This window comes from Danio aesculapii, chromosome 7 (assembly GCF_903798145.1).
Source record: "Danio aesculapii chromosome 7, fDanAes4.1, whole genome shotgun sequence".
NCBI classification, from domain to species: Eukaryota; Metazoa; Chordata; class Actinopteri; order Cypriniformes; family Danionidae; genus Danio; species Danio aesculapii.
The window spans coordinates 57,309,337-57,331,827 of record NC_079441.1 but is presented as its reverse complement, the minus strand read 5'-3'; the positions used below and the strand labels follow the sequence as shown (position 1 = coordinate 57,331,827).

General features: G+C 41.8%; 1 protein-coding gene across 3 annotated transcripts in view; it reads right to left on the bottom strand.

Moving 5' to 3' along the window:
- Positions 1-560: 560 nt before the first annotated feature.
- Positions 561-22,491, bottom strand: part of slc8a4b (solute carrier family 8 member 4b) — a 130,221-nt gene continuing 108,290 nt past the window's right edge. For 2 of the 3 annotated variants that reach the window (XM_056462247.1, XM_056462249.1), the window contains 5 exons: positions 9,934-10,040; positions 7,465-7,589; positions 7,026-7,125; positions 5,855-6,127; positions 561-3,720 (listed from right to left, as the gene is read on the bottom strand). In XM_056462247.1, coding sequence (XP_056318222.1) covers positions 3,341-3,720; positions 5,855-6,127; positions 7,026-7,125; positions 7,465-7,589; positions 9,934-10,040 — 985 coding nt within the window. In that variant the 3' untranslated portion in view covers positions 561-3,340. The remainder of the gene's footprint in view (positions 3,721-5,854; positions 6,128-7,025; positions 7,126-7,464; positions 7,590-9,933; positions 10,041-22,491) is intronic. The other variant, XM_056462248.1, reaches the window with a different exon arrangement.

The window sequence follows — 22,491 nt, the reverse complement described above, 5'->3', positions numbered from 1 at the left end:
ACGCCAGCATATGTTTTACACAGCGGATGCCCTTCCAGCTGCAACCCAGCTTTGGGATACACCCATATACACGCATCCACACACATACACTACGGACAATTTAGCTTATTCAGTTCCCCTATAGCGCATAAGTTTGGACTGTGGGTGAAACCGGAGCACCCAGAGGAAACCCACGCCGGGGATAACATGTAAACTCCATACAGAAACACCAACTGACCCAGCCGGGGCTCAAACCAGCGACCTTCTTGCTGTGACGCAACAGTGCTAACCACTGAGTCACCGTGTTGGCCCATAGTAAACCAATACTGATGAATAAAAGTACAAGCATTTGTTTTGGTTTCAAATTTCCTGTGCACCTTGTCAATGTTGTCAGGTCGTGTCATTCTAAACATAATACATTTAATAAAAATAAATAAATAAATAGAAAAAAAAAATAATAATAAAACAACATTTTGTGGTTTCTTAATTGTATCGTACATTTTAAAATCGGAAGACACTACAAAAGTTGTCCATAGAAGTCAATAAACATTTTCAGTCTGTTCCTCACACAATGATATATCATTGTGTGAGGAACAGACTGAAAATGTTTATTGACTTCTATGGACAACTTTTGTAGTGTTTCTACTTTTGTAGCACCTGCCATTACAAAAATGTTATTAGATTATACATTTGGTCTATTTTTATATTACTAGATATATACTTAATTTCAGTTAAAATCCATTTGAAATTGGTAGTTTATTTCAAAGTTTGCTTTAATAAATGATTTTATTCTAATCTCATTGTGAAATAAACAGCATAAACATTCTGCTAACCATCTTTTGTTCCACAGTTTATGGGTTTGGAATGACATGGGGTGAGTACCCAGCAAGCATTGTTTTTGTTTTTAAAAGGTGTCTAATAGATGTCTAATAGACGTCTAACAAGGCTAAATTGTGCCTGTCTAATAGATGTCTGAGACGTCTAAACACAGTCAGCTTGGCTAAAACAAGGCCAAATTAGGGCTGTCTAATTGATGTCTAACAGACGTCTAAAAATAGCCATCTTAGCTAAAACAAGGGCTGTCTAATAGACGTCTAAACATAGTCGCATTAGCTAAAACAAGACTAAATTTGGGCTGTCTAATAGATCTATAATAGACATCTAAACATAGTTGCATTGGCTAAAACAAGGCTAAAGTTGGGCTTTATAATAGATGTCTAAACATAGTCGTCTTGGCTAAAACAAGGTTAAATTAGGCTGTCTAATAGACATCTAAACATAGTTGCCTTGGCTAAAACAAGGCAAAATTAGGGCTTTCTAATAAATGTCTAAAAGATGTCTAAACATGGTCATCTTGGCCGAAACAAGGCTAAATTTGGGCTGTTTAATAGATGTCTGATAGACATCTAAACATAGTCGTCTTGGCTCAAACAAGGCTAAATTTGGGCTGTCTAATAGATGTCTAAACATAGTCGTCTTGGCTCAAACAAGGCTAAATTTGAGTTGTCAGTAAAAAAAATATTAGACATCTAAGAATAGGCCAAAACGTTACTAGTCATCAAATAAGCAGAAATAAATTACTGATTTCGCACGTCATAGTTCACCAAGCTTGAACTTTCCAATGCAGCGAACTGCGAAACTTGTCGCACGAGCTTCCGTTTCCAGTCTAAAGTCCAGACAACCGACAGACCGGAACTCATTAATTTCTAATAGAGAGTAGTCTGGGAGATGAGTGGAGTTCTGATCATTTCTGTATGAGCTGCGGATTGGTTAAAATATTTCAACTCCTGACACTAGACCGTATGCGTCCGGTCGACCGGATGTGATGTATTCCAGTGTTGTCCAAGCAGATCCGTGTGCGCGAGATGAGAAATCGTAAGTTTTTTCCATTTACATTTTGAATCAGAAAAAAAAAATTATATAAAAAAAGCCATTCCATTCATAAATAAAAAAAACATTTTCAATGCTGTCTCCACATTCTCTCCAAAATCTTTAGAGGTCTGAGTTTCTAGTATTCATTAATTCAACCGTGGTGAATGCACTCATAATAAAGGCTCTTGCAACCCCTTTATTTTGACACTGCGTGAATCCAGCTTCTTTCCCATGGTACATGACAAAACTGAAAGTTCTGTGCAACTGCCACAAGAACATGTATTCCGACAGTCGTATCCGAGTGTTGTGTGCAGTGAAAAGGCGGCTTGACGCATTCGCATGCATATGAATGGAAGTCTTTGGTGAAAAAAGTCCAGCATGACCGCAGCTTAGATTTTCACCTTGTTTTAGCTAGGCTGCCTACGTTTAGATGTGTATTAGACGTCTATTAAACACACAATTGTTTGCTGGGTAAAGGCTGCCAGAATTGTAATTTTGTCACCATGTCAAACGTCACTTCATATAAACAGGGTAGTAATTTCTATACACATTTGATGTTAAGGAGTGTGATCATCATGGGAGAAGACCAATACAGATACAGACAACTAATTACATCAGTTACTTGCTGTTTATTCTTGGTCTCTCTCACTCACAAATGCACACACAGATTATATAAATATTTATATTAGAGTTATTTTTAATGATATTCAGCACTGTGACTGTCAAAATATTCAGACTGATCTTCTTTGGGATTATTCCAGTACAATAAACCTACTTTTTGAGTTCCAATCCCTTTTTACATTTTAACTGCACTCATATCTGCGCTCATCCATGATTTGGTTAGTTATGGACTTGACATGCTTCTCAACTGTCTGCTTCTTATTAAGTGATAAAACATGCTTTTCATCTTAGCGAGAGTAAGTCATTCAGTCTGCTCTTTGTGACTAGAAAGTTCATGTTTGGTCATTCTGTTCATATATAATATATTTTTAAACAGGATATCTACAAGTACATGACAGTAATACTGACACTTTGCATTACAGACTAATGTCCCGAAAAAAAGGTAAACTCCTTCATTCAGTAAACGAAGGCTTGGTTTGGCTCAAACAGGAGTACAAAAGACACGAGTCATTGATTACTGGTCTGGATAGGTTTAAGACACCACTGAGAGATGGATACAAGTGTAAGGCAAGGGAACAAGGAACGGTGTTTAAGATACTGCATTTAAGTAAACGTAAAGGGACAGCTCATACAAACAAACAAATACTCAATTTAATATTAGCTCACCTAAAATAAAACATCACTCCTTTTGTGTTCTATTGGAAGCAGTGAGTGATGCCATCATCTCAATTTCTAGGTGAGGAAATGAAAAAATACAAAAACTGACAACGGTAAGTAGACTTCAAGATAAATTTCTAATAATTATAAATAAAAAAATGCTCCTTCAGTGACTGTTGTCATATTCCTCTCCACGTACAGAATTGCTGCTTCAGAATCCGGTGATGTGACAGTACGTTTCCAATGAAGCCAACAGGATGTAGATCAGCCAGAGGGAAATGAAGAGTAAGGACGTTAATATCTTGCAAGTTCGTGGGCCGCCGAGTTCTCCTCCAGCCACTGAGGGGCGCCGGCGATACAACAGTATGCTGACACACACCACAGCCAAAGCAGTGAAGAGCGTGACAGAGAAGGCCAGAGAGCCCGGATCAACATGGAAAGATTTGCCCTTGGTACGCCAGTATATGGCAGCAATGGACCAGGCCACACCGATGCCCAGGAAAACATTAACAGCATTACTGCCTGTCACGTTACCAATGGAGGCGTCAGCATACTGGTCTTGGATGGCAGCTACTTTGCTGGCAAAAGTGTCTGTGCAAAGGAGAAGCCAAATGAAAGCATGGTCAGACTAACACGATTATCATTTGAACTGCAAGCTCTTGCTATCATCAGAAAAAGAGAATGGAAACAGTTTTGATGGAAACAGAAGTGGGAAGTATTAGAAACAGAGGTCAAGGAAAAGGGTAAGCAAAACACAAGAGTAAAAGAGGAACTGAGAGAAAATAGGAGGAAGAGAAAATGATAAGAGTTCAGGTGAGTGAAAAAACAAGTTAAAACAAAAATAAAGAAAGAAAGAAATGCAAACATGTGGCCTAAAGATGAAATAAACCACACATGAATGCACTTCTGCTCTAATAACCAGCCACAACATATGCAACTGCCACATTCATTCACCTGCTTCATGATGATGAAGAAGAACTGCCAGGTAATACCGACTCAGTGAAGCTGTGTTATTTTAGTATTATTTACACAGTATTCATAACATTACCATATATTGTTAATTCATCACATTTATTAATTTAATAATAATTTATAAATTTTCCTTTCTGTATATTTTCAGTTTCATTTTAAGCATAGTACTACTATATTTTAAATAATATTGTTATTACAATGATTAAGGTCACACTTTACAATAAGGCTGCCTTAGTGTTGGTTGATGTATTTGCTAACATGAACTACTAATGAACAATAGCACAGTCCATTATTAATACATCAATATTTACTGTTGCATTATTAAAATCCAAATCCATGCTTGATAACATTAATTAATGGTGCAGTAGGATGATCTGCCAAAATGCTATCTGTTAGCATATCTTTGAAAACACACTCTCAAAGCCATGCCTCCTAAAATCATGAATGTGCACATTAAAGATGACAGAGACCCACTAGATCATGTCATTCGCCAGTTAGAAAACTTTATAATCCCTCATAATACTACAATACTGAACGAAAAACTGTATTAATATCTACTCTAGCAGGTTTTCAGTTGTGTAGTTAGCAAGCAAAACGTATAATGTGCATTATTTCATGCATGCAAGGATCGCTGGTCTCACTCTCTAATGCGCTTTGTCATAAAGCAACTACTGTATGCTTAATGCTTGTCCGGCAGCATGCAGGAATTACACTTATTACTAAGCCATACTTAAATGGTATTTCAGATCGAATATTCAGAGTAGCATGGTAAACAATATAAGGAGCGCGCCACAGGTTGTCTTTTTTCAAAAATTAACGAATGTAAATATAAAAGCGACTTCAGCTAAGTAAAGCAGGCTAGGCGGAATAACGATATTTACTGATGTTTTGTTGTTGAACTAAATATAAATCTACATAATCGATTCTGTAAATGAAAATAGTCACATAAATCTTTCACTAAAAAATTTCAGTAGCTGAACAACACTGTGCATGTAGCCCATTTGTAAAACAACACAATCTACATCAGCTCCGCTAAAAGAGAACATTTTTAAAAGAGAACATTACATGTCTAACAGAAATACTTTAGCCATGGTGTCATCCTTCCTCGAACATGCAAAACCAACTCAAATATTGAATCAGAATTTTAAATTTTTGATTCAGCATTTGTTTTAACTGGTCACTCTCTCTCTTTCTCATGTTCACGTGAACGCGGCACGTAAATGGCAGGTCAGATTGAATGGCTGAGCATATGTACAAATCTGCATTTGTTGACAGACAGTTTGAGCTACTTATCAGAATTATGGGATTTGTCCGCCCAACAAATTTTAATTGGAAGCACATTTTTTGTTTTATGCCTCACCCAGATTATAAAAAATACATAACAATACATTTAGATTATTTACTTTAGTCATTACTATTGGATTTTGGAGAGATTTTCATCCAGCACAACAAAACATGTTTCTAAAGACAATCACCTTCTGCACCTTTAATGCCATTGAGGTAATATGAACTAACCATGAACAACATTATGTCCATTAACTAACATTAACAAAGATCAATAAACGTATTGTTTGTTAATGTGAACGTTAACTAATACAACCTTATTGTAAAATGTGATTTTGTTATGCCATCAGGGATAAAACACTTAAAGAGAGAAAAGAAATTGGAAATAGCCTGTATGCCCATTTCTTTGCATTATTTAAAACACAGATATAAGCAGTTGAATCTGGAACCATTTCTTTTGGATACTAACCTGGGACAGATGTCCCCAAGGCAACAAAGACCACAGCGGTGACTGAATCCTTCAGGCCAACAGTGCACCCAAAGTGAGAAGCGAGATCACCAGTGACTGCTGTCAACGCACCGATCAGAAAGATGGAAACAATGAAGCAAGCCCATCCATTCCAGTACTCTGTGGGTGGAACAAAGGCAAAGAGAACCTTCCAGAAGACTGTCAGGAAGTGCATGATATAATCAAAGCAGGATGGAAGGCGTTCTTCACCACTCTCCTCCTCATCATCGTCACCTGACAGAACAAATTACAAAAATGATGAGGAACATGTTAGAGAATTTCCTACCTTGCCATTCTACCTAAGTATGTAAAAGAACATCTTTACACTAAAAAAAGCTGTCATTGGTGTAGTTGCCAATTAAACATCTTTTCATGAATAATGAACTGATCACTTATATCAATGTACATTTACAGTTTTTCTCAATTGCTAAAACACAACTTCTGAAACTTTGTTCTATTTTCTTAAACCATTAAACACAAAACCTCATCTTCAAGCTCTATTTACAAAACCACCGACTCCTCTTGCAAAATGAAACTTTTGCCTCAAAACAGTTTTACCTGTGTTCAAAATTAAGCACTGTTCTCAATGACAGTTTTTTTTCCCAGCTGCTTACACATGTTTTCAAAACATTGTCACATTTATTCAAAACTCTACACACAATTCCCAAAACTGCAAACACAAAATGCCACACATCTCCACACATCTAACACTTCATTCAAAATGCCATAAACACATGTCAGAATGAAGCATTTGCATCAAATGGCAAACACGTCTTTCATAATAGTTAATGCTTAGATATGTCATGTAAACACTGTTGTTCTAAATCGAAAGCTCTTTGCTCTTTTATAGGATTACATCTACAGTTCTATACAATTTTCTACAGTGGAGTAATCTACTGAGAGAGGGAACAGGTACACTGTAAACACCAATGAAGAAACAGAAAATATTCATTAGGCTAAACATTACTGGTGTATACAGTAGCATATGACAAAACCATAAACATGCTGTATGGAAAAATGTAAAAAACAAAACAAAAATTGTAAAGCAAATTTGAGTACACTGATAATTGTAAATGTGCAACAAATGATGCTCATGTGATCACATGAAAAGAACAAACAGGAAAAAGCATACCTGCACTGACAGTAACAGCACTGACAAACTGCTCTCTCCAGCTACTGCTGCCAACTACCAGAGCTAGGTTAGTCTTCTTAATGAGCTTATCCACTGTATTCTACACACATAGAGAGAGAGAGAGAGAGATACAGAGAAAGAGAGAGCCACATATTAAGAACTGTTCTAGACCAGCTTACAGTCAACATGCTGCACAGTTTGATGCTATGGCATTGCTTAAGCTATTTTTGTTGTTGGAAAAAAAGCATTTACTGTGTATTAGTACATGTACAGAATTGTAATTATTTTTATACTGTTAGACACACAATAATACTGAATATTAGCCACATGTGCTGATGCAGCCTAAATATTACGAAATAATCACAATGCAGTTTTGAACAAATTATAAATTTCTCATGTTGTATTGGTGCATCATATAAGGTTGATGAAAGCAGTATACCTTAAACTCATAGGACTCTTCAATTACCACCTCTAATCGGATATGTTCTCCCAAACTGGGACATCCCATCTTTGCTACTTCCTCTTCCTCTGCCCCGATTTCTGGCTTATTCTCATTAGAGTCTCCTACAGTACAAACATGATTATAAATCACTTTTGTTTGGCTATTAGAATGCAGATATTAAAAAGAAAAACAAAAAGAGCACACACGAATAATATAACAATGAATAATGAAAGACACTTCTCAATTTTTGAAACTGACAAGCAGCATATTTCCTAAATCATACAAGTGTCATTGTGTTAATTGAATTGTAAGGTAAGCTGTTTGAAGACAGAAGAGTCATCAATGAAATCAGTTTTAATAAAGTAGAGAATGGATAGCTAACACGAGAAGATACAGAGACTGCCAAGTATTTCCTGAGGTAATAAACCTTACTGCCTGAAGATATTAGTGTGTAATGCTTTACTGTACACTTATTTCCATGGAGAAACTACTTTTTCCTATAAGCCTTGGGATATGAAATGATGCATGCTAAGAGAAAGAAATTATTTTATTCCATTAAAATGTGTTTATGCTTAAAGGAGCACTAATTAATGACTGTTGAACTTAAATGCTTGATTCATCCACTTGTTTTTCAATATAGTTTTTTCATCTAAATGACCTCCACAAAGGTATTTGCGGCTTCAAACTAAAATGATAATAAGTTATTTATTTTCTGAGCATATGCAGCATAAAGAGACACATAAACACGGCTGCTTGTGTAAACAAAACAGAAACAGAACAGCCTTTTCAAAAATGTGATTTATTTCAATTATTATTTTCAACTAATTAGTAAACACTTTATATTCTTATTAGTAAATATGTGACATTTTGCAATTATTGGATGGTAAATAAAATTACAAACACAAATATTGTCCACACACCAATTTGACATTTGATAAGTTGATTATTTTTTAAAGAGGATTTTTTTTTTGTTGTTTTTGGTGATTTTGCCATGGGATATTACCATCACAGACTAAAATTACAAAATAATAATAGTAATAATAGTCAGAATAGTGAGATAAAAAGTAGTTAGCTTTGTTATTTCATCCAGTGGTAAAAATAAGCCAACAAAAGGAGAAAAAAAAGAGCAACCATATATTTGAGGACCTAATTAAATTTTTTATAATTATTTAATTATAAACAAGAAAATAATTATCAATAATTTTAATGATTATTAATAATCATTAGATATTAAACAATAATATTTTTTCTAATACACACAGTGGTGTGAAAAGGTGTTTGCCTACTTATTACTTTTTTTTTTTTGGCATGTTTGTCACACTTCAAAGTTTCAGATCATCAAAAAATAATAATATTAGTCAAAGATAACACAGTAAACATGTCATGCAGTTTTGAAATGAATTATTATTAAGGGAAAACAAAATACAAAACTGCATAGTCCTGTGTGAAAAAGCAGTTTCGCTCTAAATCTTATAACCTGTTGAGCCACCCTTAACAGCAACAACCACAAACAAGCTTTTTTGATAACTTGCATTAAGTCTGTTATAGAGCTGTGGAGGAATAATGGGCCACTCATCTTTGCAGAATTGTTTTAATTCGGCCTTTTTGAGTTCATGCTGCAGCATCTCAACTGGATTCAGGTCAGTACTTTGACTAGGCTACTCCAATGTCTTCATTTTGTTTTTCTTCAGCCATTCAGAAGGGGACTTGCTGCTGTGCTTTGGATCATTGTTCTGCTGCAGAATTCAAGTTTGCTTTAGCTGCAGCTCACTCACAGATGGCTGGACATTCTCCTTCATATTTTGGTACACAGCTAAATTCATGGTTACATTTATCATGAACAGCAAAACAGCCCCAGACCTTCACACTACCACCACCATATTTTGCTGCTCGTATGATGTTATTTTTCTGAATTGCAGCGTTATTTTTACACCCTACATGTAAACACATTTTTTATTATTTTTCCCTAGCAGTGTTTTTTTTTTCTTTTTTTTTTCTTTCTTGGAAATCTTATGGTGAAGTCATGAACACTCGCTTTAACAGAGTCAAATTAGTCCTGCAGTTCTTTATATGTAGTTGTGGGGTCTTATGTGACCTTTTGAATGAGTCGTCCCTGTGCTCTTGTGGTAATTTTGGTTGGCCGGTCACTCCTGCGAAAGTTCTCCACTGTTCCATGTTTTTGCCATTTGTATATAATGGCTCTCCCTGTGGATCGCTTGCATCTTTTAACTTTTGAGGATCCTTTGGTCTACTTCACATTGTCAGGCAGATCTTATTTAAGCGATTTCTTGATTGCGAACAGGTGTGGCAGTAATCAGGCCTCGCTGTGACAAGAGAAATTGAACTCAGGTGTGATAAACCAGAGTTAAGTTATGTTTTAACAATAGCTGCAAATGCATTTTCACACAGGGCTATGCACTTGATTTTGTGTGTATGGAGTTACTAAAAAAATAATTAACAATTTACCATGCTTCTGTCCAATCTCAAGTAGCACTGGCTCGCCTAACTCAATGCTGAAGGTCTTATTCTTTTCATACTCTTCATCATCTATAATCTTCACCTCAATTGTTTTCCTGTAGAGAGAGAAAAACAGACATGGTGACACTGAGCATGGTCATTCCTTTAAAAACCCTTACATAATTTTAATTGCTCTAACACATGTACTCAGAGGCTGTGAAACTATGATGTTAACAACAATAATTTCAGTTTGATGAATGTGCCTATTCATCTGTACATCACGCTAGAACATAACTCTGACATACAGTAAACAAGCACACACCCAATATACATCATTCCACTCATTAATGATGACATACTGTAGTGGCAATGTGAATGTCACTGAGGGCAGAAACGCTACGGTTACTAAAGTAACCCTTCGTTCCCCGAGGGGGGGAACGGAAATGCTATGTGGAAACTTCCACTATGGGGATTTCGTCAGAAACCAATCATCTGAAAGAGTATAAAAACGGGCCAATGAAATGCCAATGAGTTGGCAGCGTCAGCGTGCACAGCGGGCGTCAATGACAATCAGTCATGCTATAAAGACGCAGGCAGTGCCATGCTCGACATCCTTTTCTAGCTGAAGAGACTTTCACGCTCAACAGCTAAGGGACAATCGTTGTGGCGAAGGAACATAGCATTTCCGTTCCCCCCTTCGGGGAACGAAGGGTTACTTTAGTAACCGTAGCGTTCCCCTTCGGATGGGGAACTCCAATGCTATGTGGAAACTTCCACTATAGGGAAATCTATGGAAAACGCCACAACGAAAGAACCTTACTGCGTCCCTGGCGAAGGGTGTGCCACGCAGTAGAGCGAGCGCACCTACAACGCCCCGAGACACAGTCTTCCAACGTGTCCCCTGGCCCTCACTTATCTGTTCAGAAACAGTTATATTTTTCGGGGAGTCGCAATAACCCAGTAAAATAGGTTTTGATACGACAGTACGTTGGGAAAGCGTTCAGTCCCGATAGGGAGGACACTGCGGAGCTCACCTGTTACCCAGAGGGGAGACCTGGTGACAACCTATGGACTAGCCCAGAGATGGGGAGTCCTTGCATAAGGATGGTTAGCGGGGAGGGAAGACACGAGCCTGCCCTAGAAGGGGAGACTATACCGTGGCTGAGTGAACGTATGGGATCGCCAGCGGGGATCACACATAACAGGCACCTATACCCAGAACGCGGGCTGACCAGCGGAGGAGTCAGGTGTTGGCCCGTTACGTTGTCGGCATGCCCGCTGGTCAGCCCGCGTTCTGGGTATAGGTGCCTGTTATGTGTGATCCCCGCTGGCGATCCCATACGTTCACTGACAAAGCTGAAAAAGCGCACGTATCTCCGGGTTAGGGAGAGTGGCGCAGCAAGCTTGTTTCGACACCTCAACCGAATCGTTTCCTCAGTCACCAAGGGTTACCTAATACCCTTGAGGAAACCGGCTCCACTCGCAGATTGTAACCTTGCAAATGTATTGGGTGTCACCCAACCCGTAGCTCTACAAATGTCTGTCAGAGAGGCGCCGCGTGCTAACGCCCAAGAGGATGCTATGCTCCTTAGTGGAGTGCGCTCTCACCCCCGGGGGACATGGCTCACCCTGGCCCAAAGGCGAGGGAGATGGCATCCACTATCCAGTGGGCCAACCCTTCGTTTAGATACGGCACTTCCCATCTGCCGACCACTGTAATGGACAAAGAGCTGGTCAGAGGATCTAAGGCTCTGAGTGTGGTCCACATATATTCGCAAAGCGCGAACAGGACACAACAATGAAAGGGCTGGGTCTGCCTCCTCCGCGGGCAGCGCTTGCAGGCTCACTACCTGATCCTTAAACGGCGTGGTAGGAACCTTGGGCACATAGCCGGGGGGGGTCTCAGGACAACATGATAGTAGGCCGGCCCGAATTCTAGGCACGAGTCACTGACCGAAAATGCCTCCAGGTACCCAACCCTCTTAACCGATGCCAATGTGACCAGCAGAGCTGTCTTCAAGGACAGAAATCTCAAGGATACTGAGTCGAGTGGTTCGAAGGGATCCCCACGTAGGCTCGTAGCACTACCGCGAGATCTCAAGAGGGTATGAGAGGGGGGCGGGGTGGAAACATCCGCCTCGCACCTCTGAGGAACTGGATGATGAGGTTATGCCTCCCCACGGTGCCTCCATCCACGCATCATGATGAGCGGAGATGGTGGCCACATAAACCCTCAGTGTGGAGCGTGACAGCCTTCGCTCCACCTGTCCTGAAGGAAAGAAAGCACAACACTGATCTGACAAGATCGGGGGTCTTCTCGGCGAGAAGCGCACCACTCAGTGAATAGACTCCACTCCAGGGCATAGGCATGCCTGGTAGAGGGTGCACTAGCCTGAGTGATGGTATTAACCACCGCCAACGGTAGGTTACCTAAGTCTTCCTCGTCGCGTCTTATGGACCCCACGTGGAGGTTCCACAGAACAAAGCGAGGGTGCCAGATGGTGCCCTGTCCCTGAGAGAGTAGGTCCTCTCTCAAAGGGACTTGCCAGGGGGGGGCGTCGCGAGGAGGGAGAGTTCTGATATCCAGGTCCGGTTGGGCCAGGGGCGCAACTAGCAAGACCTGCCCCTCGTCCTCCCTGACCTTGCACAGAAACTGCGCGAGTAGGCTCACTGGGGGGAGTGCATACTTACGCATGACTCGGGGTGGAGTCGCCATTCTCCCGGGGAAGGAGCTGCCGTGAGAGCCCGTTGGCCACACGGTTGAGCCCATCCGGGGTGTGAATAGCAAGCAGCGACTTCAGCCGCGTATGACTCCAGAGGAGCAGACGGCGAGCGAGCTGAGACATGCAGCGGGAGCGTATACCCCCCATCCGGATGGAATACGCTACCGCGGCCGTGCTGTCCATCCTGACCAGCACGTGTTGCGCCCTCAGCACCGGTAAAAAGTGGCGCAGAGCGAGAAACACTGCCAACAGCTCTAGGCAGTTGATATGCCAATACAGCTGGGTTCCCCTCCACAGGTCACTAGCAGCATGCCCGCTACACACGGCCCCCCCACCCCATACTGGAGGCAACTGCCGAAATGACAGCCTGCCTGGACGCCTGACCTAGGGGCACACTGGCCCGTAGGAAGGAGGGGTCCTTTCCAGGGGGTGAGGGTGCGGTGACACAGCGCAGCGACAGTCACTCGGTGTGTGCCCACGTGCCATGCGCGTCTGGGGACCCGATCATGAAGCCAATGCTGTAGTGGTCTCATATGGAGCAATCCGAGCGGCGTGGCCGCGGCTGCGGATGCCATATGCCCCAGGAGCCTCTGAAATAATTTCAGGGGGACCACTTTTTTTTTCCTGTCGAACTCTCTCAGACAGTTCAGCATTACCTCCATAGTGATCGAGTCCAGCTCCAACCCGAGAAAGGAGATGCTCTGCACGGGGGCGAGCTTGCTCTTTTCTCGGTTGACCTTAAACCCCAACGGGCGGAGGTGCCGGAGTACCTTGTCTCTGTGCATAATCAATTGCTCCCGAGAGTGGGCTAAAAATCAGCCAGTCATCGAAATAATTGAGCGTGCGGATGCCGGCGAGCCGAAGGGGCGCGAGGGCACCCTCCGCGAGCTTGGTGAAAACTCACGGAGACAGAAAGAACCCGAAGGGGAGGACCTTGTATTGCCACGTTCGACCTTCAAACGCAAACCACAGAAACTGCCGGTGGCGTGGAAGTGTGGAGATATGAAAATACGAGTCCTTCAGATCTATTGCTGCAAACCAATCCTGAGGACGAACGCATCGCGTGATGCGCATCTGCGTAAGCATTCCGAAGCGCAGCCTGTGAAGACAGCGGTTCAAAAATGTGCAGATATAGGATTGGTCCATAGCCCACCGCTCTTTTTCGGGCACGATGAAGTACGGGCTGTAAAACCCGCGCTCCATCTCGGCTGGAGGGCCGGCTCCATTGCATCCTTCGCCAGGAGGACAGCAATCTCCTCTCGCAAGACAGGGGCGGACGCAGGACTGACCCTGGTCGCCTGTGAACCTGGGAGGCCGTTTCGCGAACTGAATCGCATAGCCGAGTCTGGTCGTATGGATGAGCCATAGCGTCCCAGACTGGCAGTGTTCGGGCTGTCACATCCGGAGGAGGGGAAAAGTGCTCTTTCACTGAGGATTTGATGGCGTTTTTTAAATTTTTTTTTACGCCTTTAAATAACGTGCCCCGCCCTCCAGCGGGGAAAGAGCAAATTCCCTCCTCCCCAGATGGCCCACCTCAGGGACGCTTCGCGGTCCATTTTACCGAACTTAGCGGTGCCCTGGGCGGGGGGCGCTGGTTGCTTGCGCGATGCTCGGCGCAGCCGCATGGCCGGAGGCGCAGGCGGGGGCGGCAAAGCAAAGCTGCAGGTGGGCGTCCTCGGCGAAAAAGCAGTGGATGTGGATGGCTCGGCGGGGGGGGAGCGATCAAACAATCCCGCCGATAGAGACCTCGCCCATCGCCTCCGACTGCTCTATCACCGGCGTAAATTCCTGGGCAAATTCACCGCCAGTGTCGCCGAACAGGCCAGCCTGGGATATGGGTGAGTTAAGAAAGCGATTTTTGTCAACGTCACGCACATCACCAGGTTTAGCCTGAGGTGGCATTCCTGGATTACGGATGTGATCATCGTCCTTCCCAGGGCACACACAGCCGTCTTTTTTTTTTTTTTTTTTTTTGTAAGAGCATAGTCGGTTGCGGTGCGGAGCTCATGCTCAGTCCTGGGTCAGAACCATCCTCGCGCAGCCGGGCCAGCGCCTGCGCTTGGTAGCGCTGGTAGGTGGCCATAGCGTGCATGGTGAGGGGGAAGGCGCATGCAGCACACTGCGTGAGCCTACTGTGCCCATCCAGGAAGAAGGGGATGGGGAGGCTTAGAAGGTCTCGCCTTCATCCTCCACATCACACCCCTCTAATCGGTTCGGCCGCGGGGCTGGGGGATAAACCATCTCCAGAGCCACGGCCGAAGCAGCCTGGGGAAGCACAGCCGCAAAGTCTGCTTCTGGATTCGACGCCGGAGGGAGTGAGCGGGTTCGAATCCTCGTCAGACCTTGACAGCCCAACCTCCAAGGATGGTGAGGATGGAAGCGCACGCAGATCGGCCAGAAAAAAGTGCCCTCAGGACTGCGTGAGTTTACTGTGCACTTCCGGGAAGAAGGGGACGGGAGGCTTTGAAGGTCTTGCCTCCTTATATCCTCCACATCACACCCATCTAGTCGGTCCGGCCGCGGGGCTGGGGGATAAACCATCACCAGACCCACGGCCGAAGCAGCCCGAGAAAGCACGGCCATCACGTCTGATTTTTAGATGCCAACTCCGCGCTCTCCACCCCGGAGGGAGGGAGGGAGCGAGCGGGCTCGCATCCTCATCAGACAATGACAGCCCATCCTCCGATGCAGCGATGGACATCTGACCCCCGGTGTCATCAGGTGAGAGAGCGACCATCCAAGGGCGGAGCGCTTCTCTTCACCTGAAGCTTGGATGGAGTGCGTGGAGGAGCGAGAGGTCCGCGGCCCGGGGGCGGCGGATTTACTCCCACTGAAACCCTCAGATCTGCCCGAGTGCCAACCGCAGTGCGGGGGACAACTGGGGTGGGTGGCTCTTTTGCAAGAGCGAGCCGCGATCTTAACTGCGCAACAGACATGACATCAGTGATGGCATGCACTGCCCGCGAGCACCGCATTAACATGATGGACCCCCAGACATGTAACGCTGTGCTCGAGTCCATCATCCGGGGATAGGAAACCACCGCATCTTTTAGGAAAGCTTTTTTCCTATATACAAACCGCTCTTGGAGGACCGGACCCAAAGGACGCCAGGCAAGGGAAAAATACCCAGCTCGACCATTTGCCACTGCGTATACGCGCTCTGGACCGGGAGAAGCTGCTTCTCGATCTCTCTCTGTAGACACAGGTTGGAGATACCCTCAAAGACTCTCTCAGAAGCTTCGTGAAAGGCTCTGAAAGCGAAAGGATGTCGAGCATGGCACTGCCTGCGTCTTTATAGCATGACTGATTGTCATTGACGCCAGCTGTGCACGCTGACGCTGCCAACTCATTGCCTTTTAATTGGCCCGTTTTTATACTCTTTCAGATGATTGGTTTCTGACGAAATCCCCATAGTGGAAGTTTCCACATAGCATTGGAGTTCCCCATCCGAAGGGGAACTTTACAATAATTGCTTTATAATTAATAAACAAAGTGAGAACATCTTATTCCCACAGAGGATATTACAGCAGTGCTTTCCTCAAACAGCAACCTTGACAATAAGACAATAATAACAATAAGAACTGTGCAGCTAAGCAAGTACACTGAAACTAGTCAGACATTATATAACTAAAACTATCAAATATACAGATAAACCAATAAAAATACACTATCATTTTCTATACATATGCCACAGCAATTTTTGTCAGCAATGTTTATGAACATGTTTATGTAAAAAAATATTTTGTTCAGAGTAATATTTTCAACTTGATTGTTGAGCTAAACTTTTTTATAAAATGAGAAAATAACAAAATTTTGTCCCATAAATGACTAAGAAAATAATAATATTTCTTGTAAAATTTGAAAACATGCAGCTTGATTTAGAAAAAACTGTCAACATGGTACCACAATTCTTTTTCTGATAAACAGAAAGGTGAGTAGAAGAGTAATATATTATGTATTTGTATGTATAGTATATATTTATTACTTTTAAAAGTCTCAAATGGAACCAGACTGTTTATATTTGTGTGTATACAGTCAAGTCCATAAATATTTGGACATCGACACAATTCTAACATTTCTGGTTCTATACGAACAATATGTGCTTTAACAGCAGACTGTCAGTTTTAATTTAAAGAGCCCATATTATACATGAAATAGGGTCATATTTAGATTGTAAGGGTCTCCAACAACAGTCTAATATGCATGCAAGGTCAAAAAACACTTTGATGGTCTTATAATCTGCATTTATTTTTACCTAATTATCCCATATGAATCGTTCAGCGATTCATTTGTTCCCAAACCCCTCCTCAGCGCGAAGCTAATCTGCGCTGATTGGACCGATGACAGCCTGCTGCGATTGGTCGACACGGACAAGGCTTCAGCGCAAGACAGAGTGAAATGCCCAGCTGCTAATCTACAATATAAAAGTAGTCACAGTGCATACACGCTTCATAGTGGATTTTGGCTGCCAGTGGGTGAATGTAAATAAAGACGATGGACTAGAAAATACTGACGACTAACTATTTTATTGAGCAAAAAGTCCAAGAACTGGCAAGGAGATCTAGCTTGTCACAGTCTCCAAGCTCTTTTCACACACACACACACACACACACACACACACACACACACACACACACACACACACACACACACACACAGGGCCTGCGCGTACATAGAGGAGCGGCTGAATAGAGAGGGCGCGGCGCTCAGTTATATCCGCGAATACCCGTGCGTTACACACACGAGGAGACACACACACACACACACACACACACACACACACACACACACAGGGCCGGCGCGTCCATAGAGGAGCAGCTGAATAGAGAGGGCGCTGCGCGGCGCTCAGTTATATCCGCGAATACCCGTGCGTTACACACACGAGGAGACACACACACACACACGCACACACACACACACACACCATACACACACAGGACCGGCGCATCCATAGAGGAGCGGCTGAATTGAGAGGGCGCGGCGCTCAGTTATATCCGCAAATACCCGTGCGTTACACACACGAGGAGACACACACACACATTACTCCTACCCGAGGACACGACACACACGCCTAGAGCGCTAGTTCAGCTTGCAGGGTGCAATTTAGACACCCCCCTTGAACCTGAGCTGAAATATTTTGAAACTTGACCGTTGCATGTGTGTAAACAGCTGACGATCCGTAATCAAAGCGGCACGCGTCGCGTTTTCAACGTGGCTTTACACGCGATATGAGAATATAAAGAGTTAACCTGATACAGCACACGCGGTTACAAGTAACAAAACACAACTAAATACATAATTTGCAAGCTAGAGTAAATGAGGCAATAATTTTAATCGCACGTACTTACACTTGTGAAATGGGGGTAGAAACTGATTCATGATGCATTGATCCTTGTTCTGACAGTCTTTACTGATCCTTCCTTTAACAAACTGAAGAAGTCTTTTTTGAAAGCATATAGTTTTCAGAAGCACTCAGAACTGCTCACGGCTGGGCTATATTGCTGATGTTTCATCTTTGATTAGACTGTCCATAATATCCATCTGCACAGCGTGACTTCATTCGACCGGTGTCTGTCTGTGTGTGTGTGTGTGAGACTTTTTTTTCTTTTAGTGGGCGGGGCCGCAGGTTTCAAATCTCCCGGGTTTGCGCGCCCAACTACTTGTGTTTCATAGCTGCGTCATCACGAAACACCTAATGACTCGTTATCAAGACGACTCGTTTGAAGCACTATGAGTCGACTCTTTTATAGATGAATCAATAGTTTTAAACACTGTACACTTACAGATTTAAGCCTTAGCTGGATATTTCACTTCACTTAGAGCTATGTTACACACTACATGGAAGGGCATTTTCAAAAACCCATAATATGGGCTCTTTAAGGGTTTTTACATCCAAATCAGTTGAACGCTGTAGGAATTACAAAAGTTTGCATATGTGCCTCCCACTTGTTAAGGGTCCAAAAGTAATTGGACAGAATAATAATCATAAATCAAACTTTCACTTTTTAATACTTGGGTGCAAATCTTTTGCAGTCAATTACAGCCTGAAGTCTGGAAGGGTCATAGACAATCACCAGATGCTGGGTTTCATTCTTGGTAGTGCTCTGCCAGGCCTCTACAGAAAACTGTCTTCAGTTCCTGCTTGTTCTTAGGGCATTTTCCCTTCAGTTTTGCCTTCAGCAGGTGAAACGCAAGCTCAATCGGATTCAGGTTAGGTGATTGACTTGGTTATTGCGTAACATTCCACTTCTTTCCCTTCAAAAATCCTTTTGCAGTGTGCTTTGGGTCATTCTCACATATGCACTGTGAAGCACCGTCCAATGAGTTTTTGGCACCGTCTGAAGTATTTGGCTTAATATGAGCAGAAAATATTGCCTGAAACACCTCAGAATTAATCCTGCTGCTTTTGTCCTCCATTACATCATCAATAAATACAAGAGAACCAGTTCCATTAACAGCCATACATGCTCACGCCATGTCACTACTACCACCATGCTTTACTATATAGGATCATGAGCAGTTCATTTCCTTTTTTGAGGCTCACCAATTGGGATAATGAGGGAATAACACACATCTGGCCATGAAACAGCTTAGAAGCCAAATGTCCAATTACTTTTGGACCCTTAACAAGTGGGAGGCACATATGCAAACTGTTGTATGTCCTACAGCAATTATCTGATTTGGATGTAAATACCCTCAAATTAAAATTGACAGTCTGCAGTTAAAGCACATCTTGTTCATTTCATTTCAAATCCATTGTGTTGGTGTATAGAGCCAAAAATGAATTGTGTCGATATCTAAATATTTATGGACCTAACTGTGTGAAATCATGAAACCCTGAGTCAGCCTTAAGAAGAACAGAACATTATTATGCCTTTAAAACTACTTTCACCAGCATCTGACTTAATTGCACATTCATTCATCTTTGTTTAATTAAAAGCGACAGATACATTAAATTTAAAACAAGCTTAATCAATAGCTCTCATCTTCTTCTGTATGAGGAACATAGAGTGAAACAGACACAGACAAAGTAAGCGAATACATTTGTTAAAGAGGTTGAAAAATTCTACTGTTAACATTGAGATTTTCTGCTCTACAAAGAGCCATGCATTGAGTATAGCACAGTACCCCCCCCCCCCCCCCCACACACACACACATTGAGTTGTATATACTTAGAAGAAAGTGTTCTGAATCTGAAATGATTACTAATCACAAGTGCCTCTTATATTTAATCTTCCTCCCCAGTGCAGCAATTTCAACACGTTTCCTCTCCTCAAGTTTCTCTCAATCTAATAATTCAATGTCAGCTTGACGGATCAACCTTTACTTTAGATTATTCATGAGATGAGACTCCATCTTCTCCTCAGAGGGCTGTGGGAATACAGTAGTTTTACCTGCCCTGGGCTCTTCCTTTTCAACTTCTGTTCTCCTCTTAAAGGAATAATTCTTCCACAAATTAAAGTTCTGTCATCATTTACTCACCCTTAACTTTATTTTTATGTTCTGTTAAACACAAATATATATATATATATATATATATATATATATATATATATATATATATATATATATATATATATATATATATATATATATATATATATATATATATATATATATATATACACATACACAGTCAGAATTATTAGCCCCCGTTTATTATTTTTCCCAATTTCTGTTTAACGGGGAGACGATTTTTTTCAACACATTTCTAAACATAATAGTTTTAATAACTAATTTCAATTAATAACTGATTTATTTAATCTTTGCCATGATGACAGTTCGTAATATTTTACTAGATATTTTTCAAGACACTTCTATACAGGTTAAAGTGACATTTAAAGCCTTAACTAGGTTAATTAGGTTAACTAGGCAGGTCAGGGTAAATAGGCAAGTTTGTTCTGTAGACTATCGAAAAACTATAGCTTAAAGGAGCTAATAATTTTGACCTCAAAATGGTGTTTAAAAATTTAAAACTGCTTTTATTCTAGCAGAAATAAAACAAATAAGACTTTCTCCAGATGAAAAAAATATTATCAGACATACTGTGAAAATTTCCTTGCTCTGCACGTCTGCAAACATTATTTTGGAAATATCTAAAAAAGAAACAAAATTCAAAGGGTTGCTAATAATTCTGACTTCAACTGCTTATATCTCAAATAATGTTAAAATGTTGAAACTTGCAACCACTGACTTTAATAGTATTTCTTTTTATATAAAACTATGGAAGTTAACAGCTAAATGTTTCCAACATTCTTCAACAAATGTTCTTTTGTGTTCAACAAAATAAAAATAAAAAATCTGGAACCACAATATTTTAATGCATGGGTGAATTTTTACTTCCGAAGTACCAAATCACTCTGGCCTTCCAGTTCTCCAGCTCACATTCACTGTCTTCCTTTTCTCCCACTAGTAAATTTGCCTATGCCCTCCATCCCGATCTCTATTCATTCCCTCTTCCCTCACTTTACTGGGCTCTTATTAGATTTGTGTGTGTGTGTGTGTGTGTGTGTGTGTGTGTGTGTGTGTGTGTGTGTGTGTGTGTGTGTGTGTGTGTGTGTGTGTGTGTGTGTTTGTGTGTGTGCGTGCGTGCGTGCGTGCGTGTCTGTTCTTGAGCTGAATCCAGCAGCTCAATTAAGATCTTGTCAGTTATGTGTTTTATTGCATTTGCCTGCTGCTTCTCCTTCACACACGCATATTTCTTTATTATTCTAAAAGAATAAGGAGAAAGGAAGCCAAAGCAGAACGTAAAGAAAGAAAGGGACAGAAAGTAAGAGAGGGAAGATGAATGCTTCCCAAGGATTTACAGTATGCTTCCCAAGGATCTACAGTATGCTGTTTTAACACCAATTTTACTAAATGATTTATGTAAATCAGGCAACAGCGTAAGCTTGACCAAAATATCTGGCTAAAATCAATTTGCATTTCATTTTCAGGTTTGTTTGAGTGCACAATTACGATTTTGAGTGCTACTGTAGGTTGTGTAGGATGCAGGAGATTAAAAGGATCTGGTATACTCTGCTAGGACTGCACTACACCTGAAATGGCTTTTTCTGCATTCCTGCATTTTGCAGAAACTTTTATCCAAAGTGACTTTTATTACATCGAAGGGATGGTCCACTATGACAGTGGTTCTCAAACTGGGGGTCGCGACCCCTGCAAGTGAATGGAACATCATAACTGTGCAGCAAAGTAGTTAACTCGTTAGTTATCAATACAGCACGCATTTCTAATTCGCAAATCTAAAAATGTTGAGGAAACTGTGGACAGTCATCGGAACTGTCTGTTTTGACTAAATTCATAAAGTATTTAGGACACATTCAGGCATTATGCATCTTTGCACTTAAAAAGCAGCGCTCAGGAACAGTTTAAAACTGTTGACATGTCAACTTGCTGCAGTAAACAAAGCCCACAACGCTTGCCTGCCTTCGCGCTCTTCTTATTGGCCCACTGTTCTAGAACTGAAAGTGAATGGATAGGTTAAAATCAGCTGTCAATCACTCAGTCAAGCCTGCATTCAGGCTGAGCTACAACCGCAAAAATGTAACGCGCTGAAGATGAGAGAATGAAAACAACACTGACAGATTTTGTTTTAGAAACCACCTAAAGCTACAAATAATGGCACATCTGATTACTGATCATGTGGTGAATGTTAATCCACCATCTACATTTTTCTAAGAGTGGATAAAAGACTTCCATTGGCTTCAAGTCCGCTATGAAAATAACTAAAGCATTCACTGTCAAGTCTGTGGGACGGAATTTTCAGGTAACTGTTTGCCACATCTACATCTACATTTTAAGCAGAAGAAGTTCTGTTTAATCCTTCATTTAATCGTCAAGATGC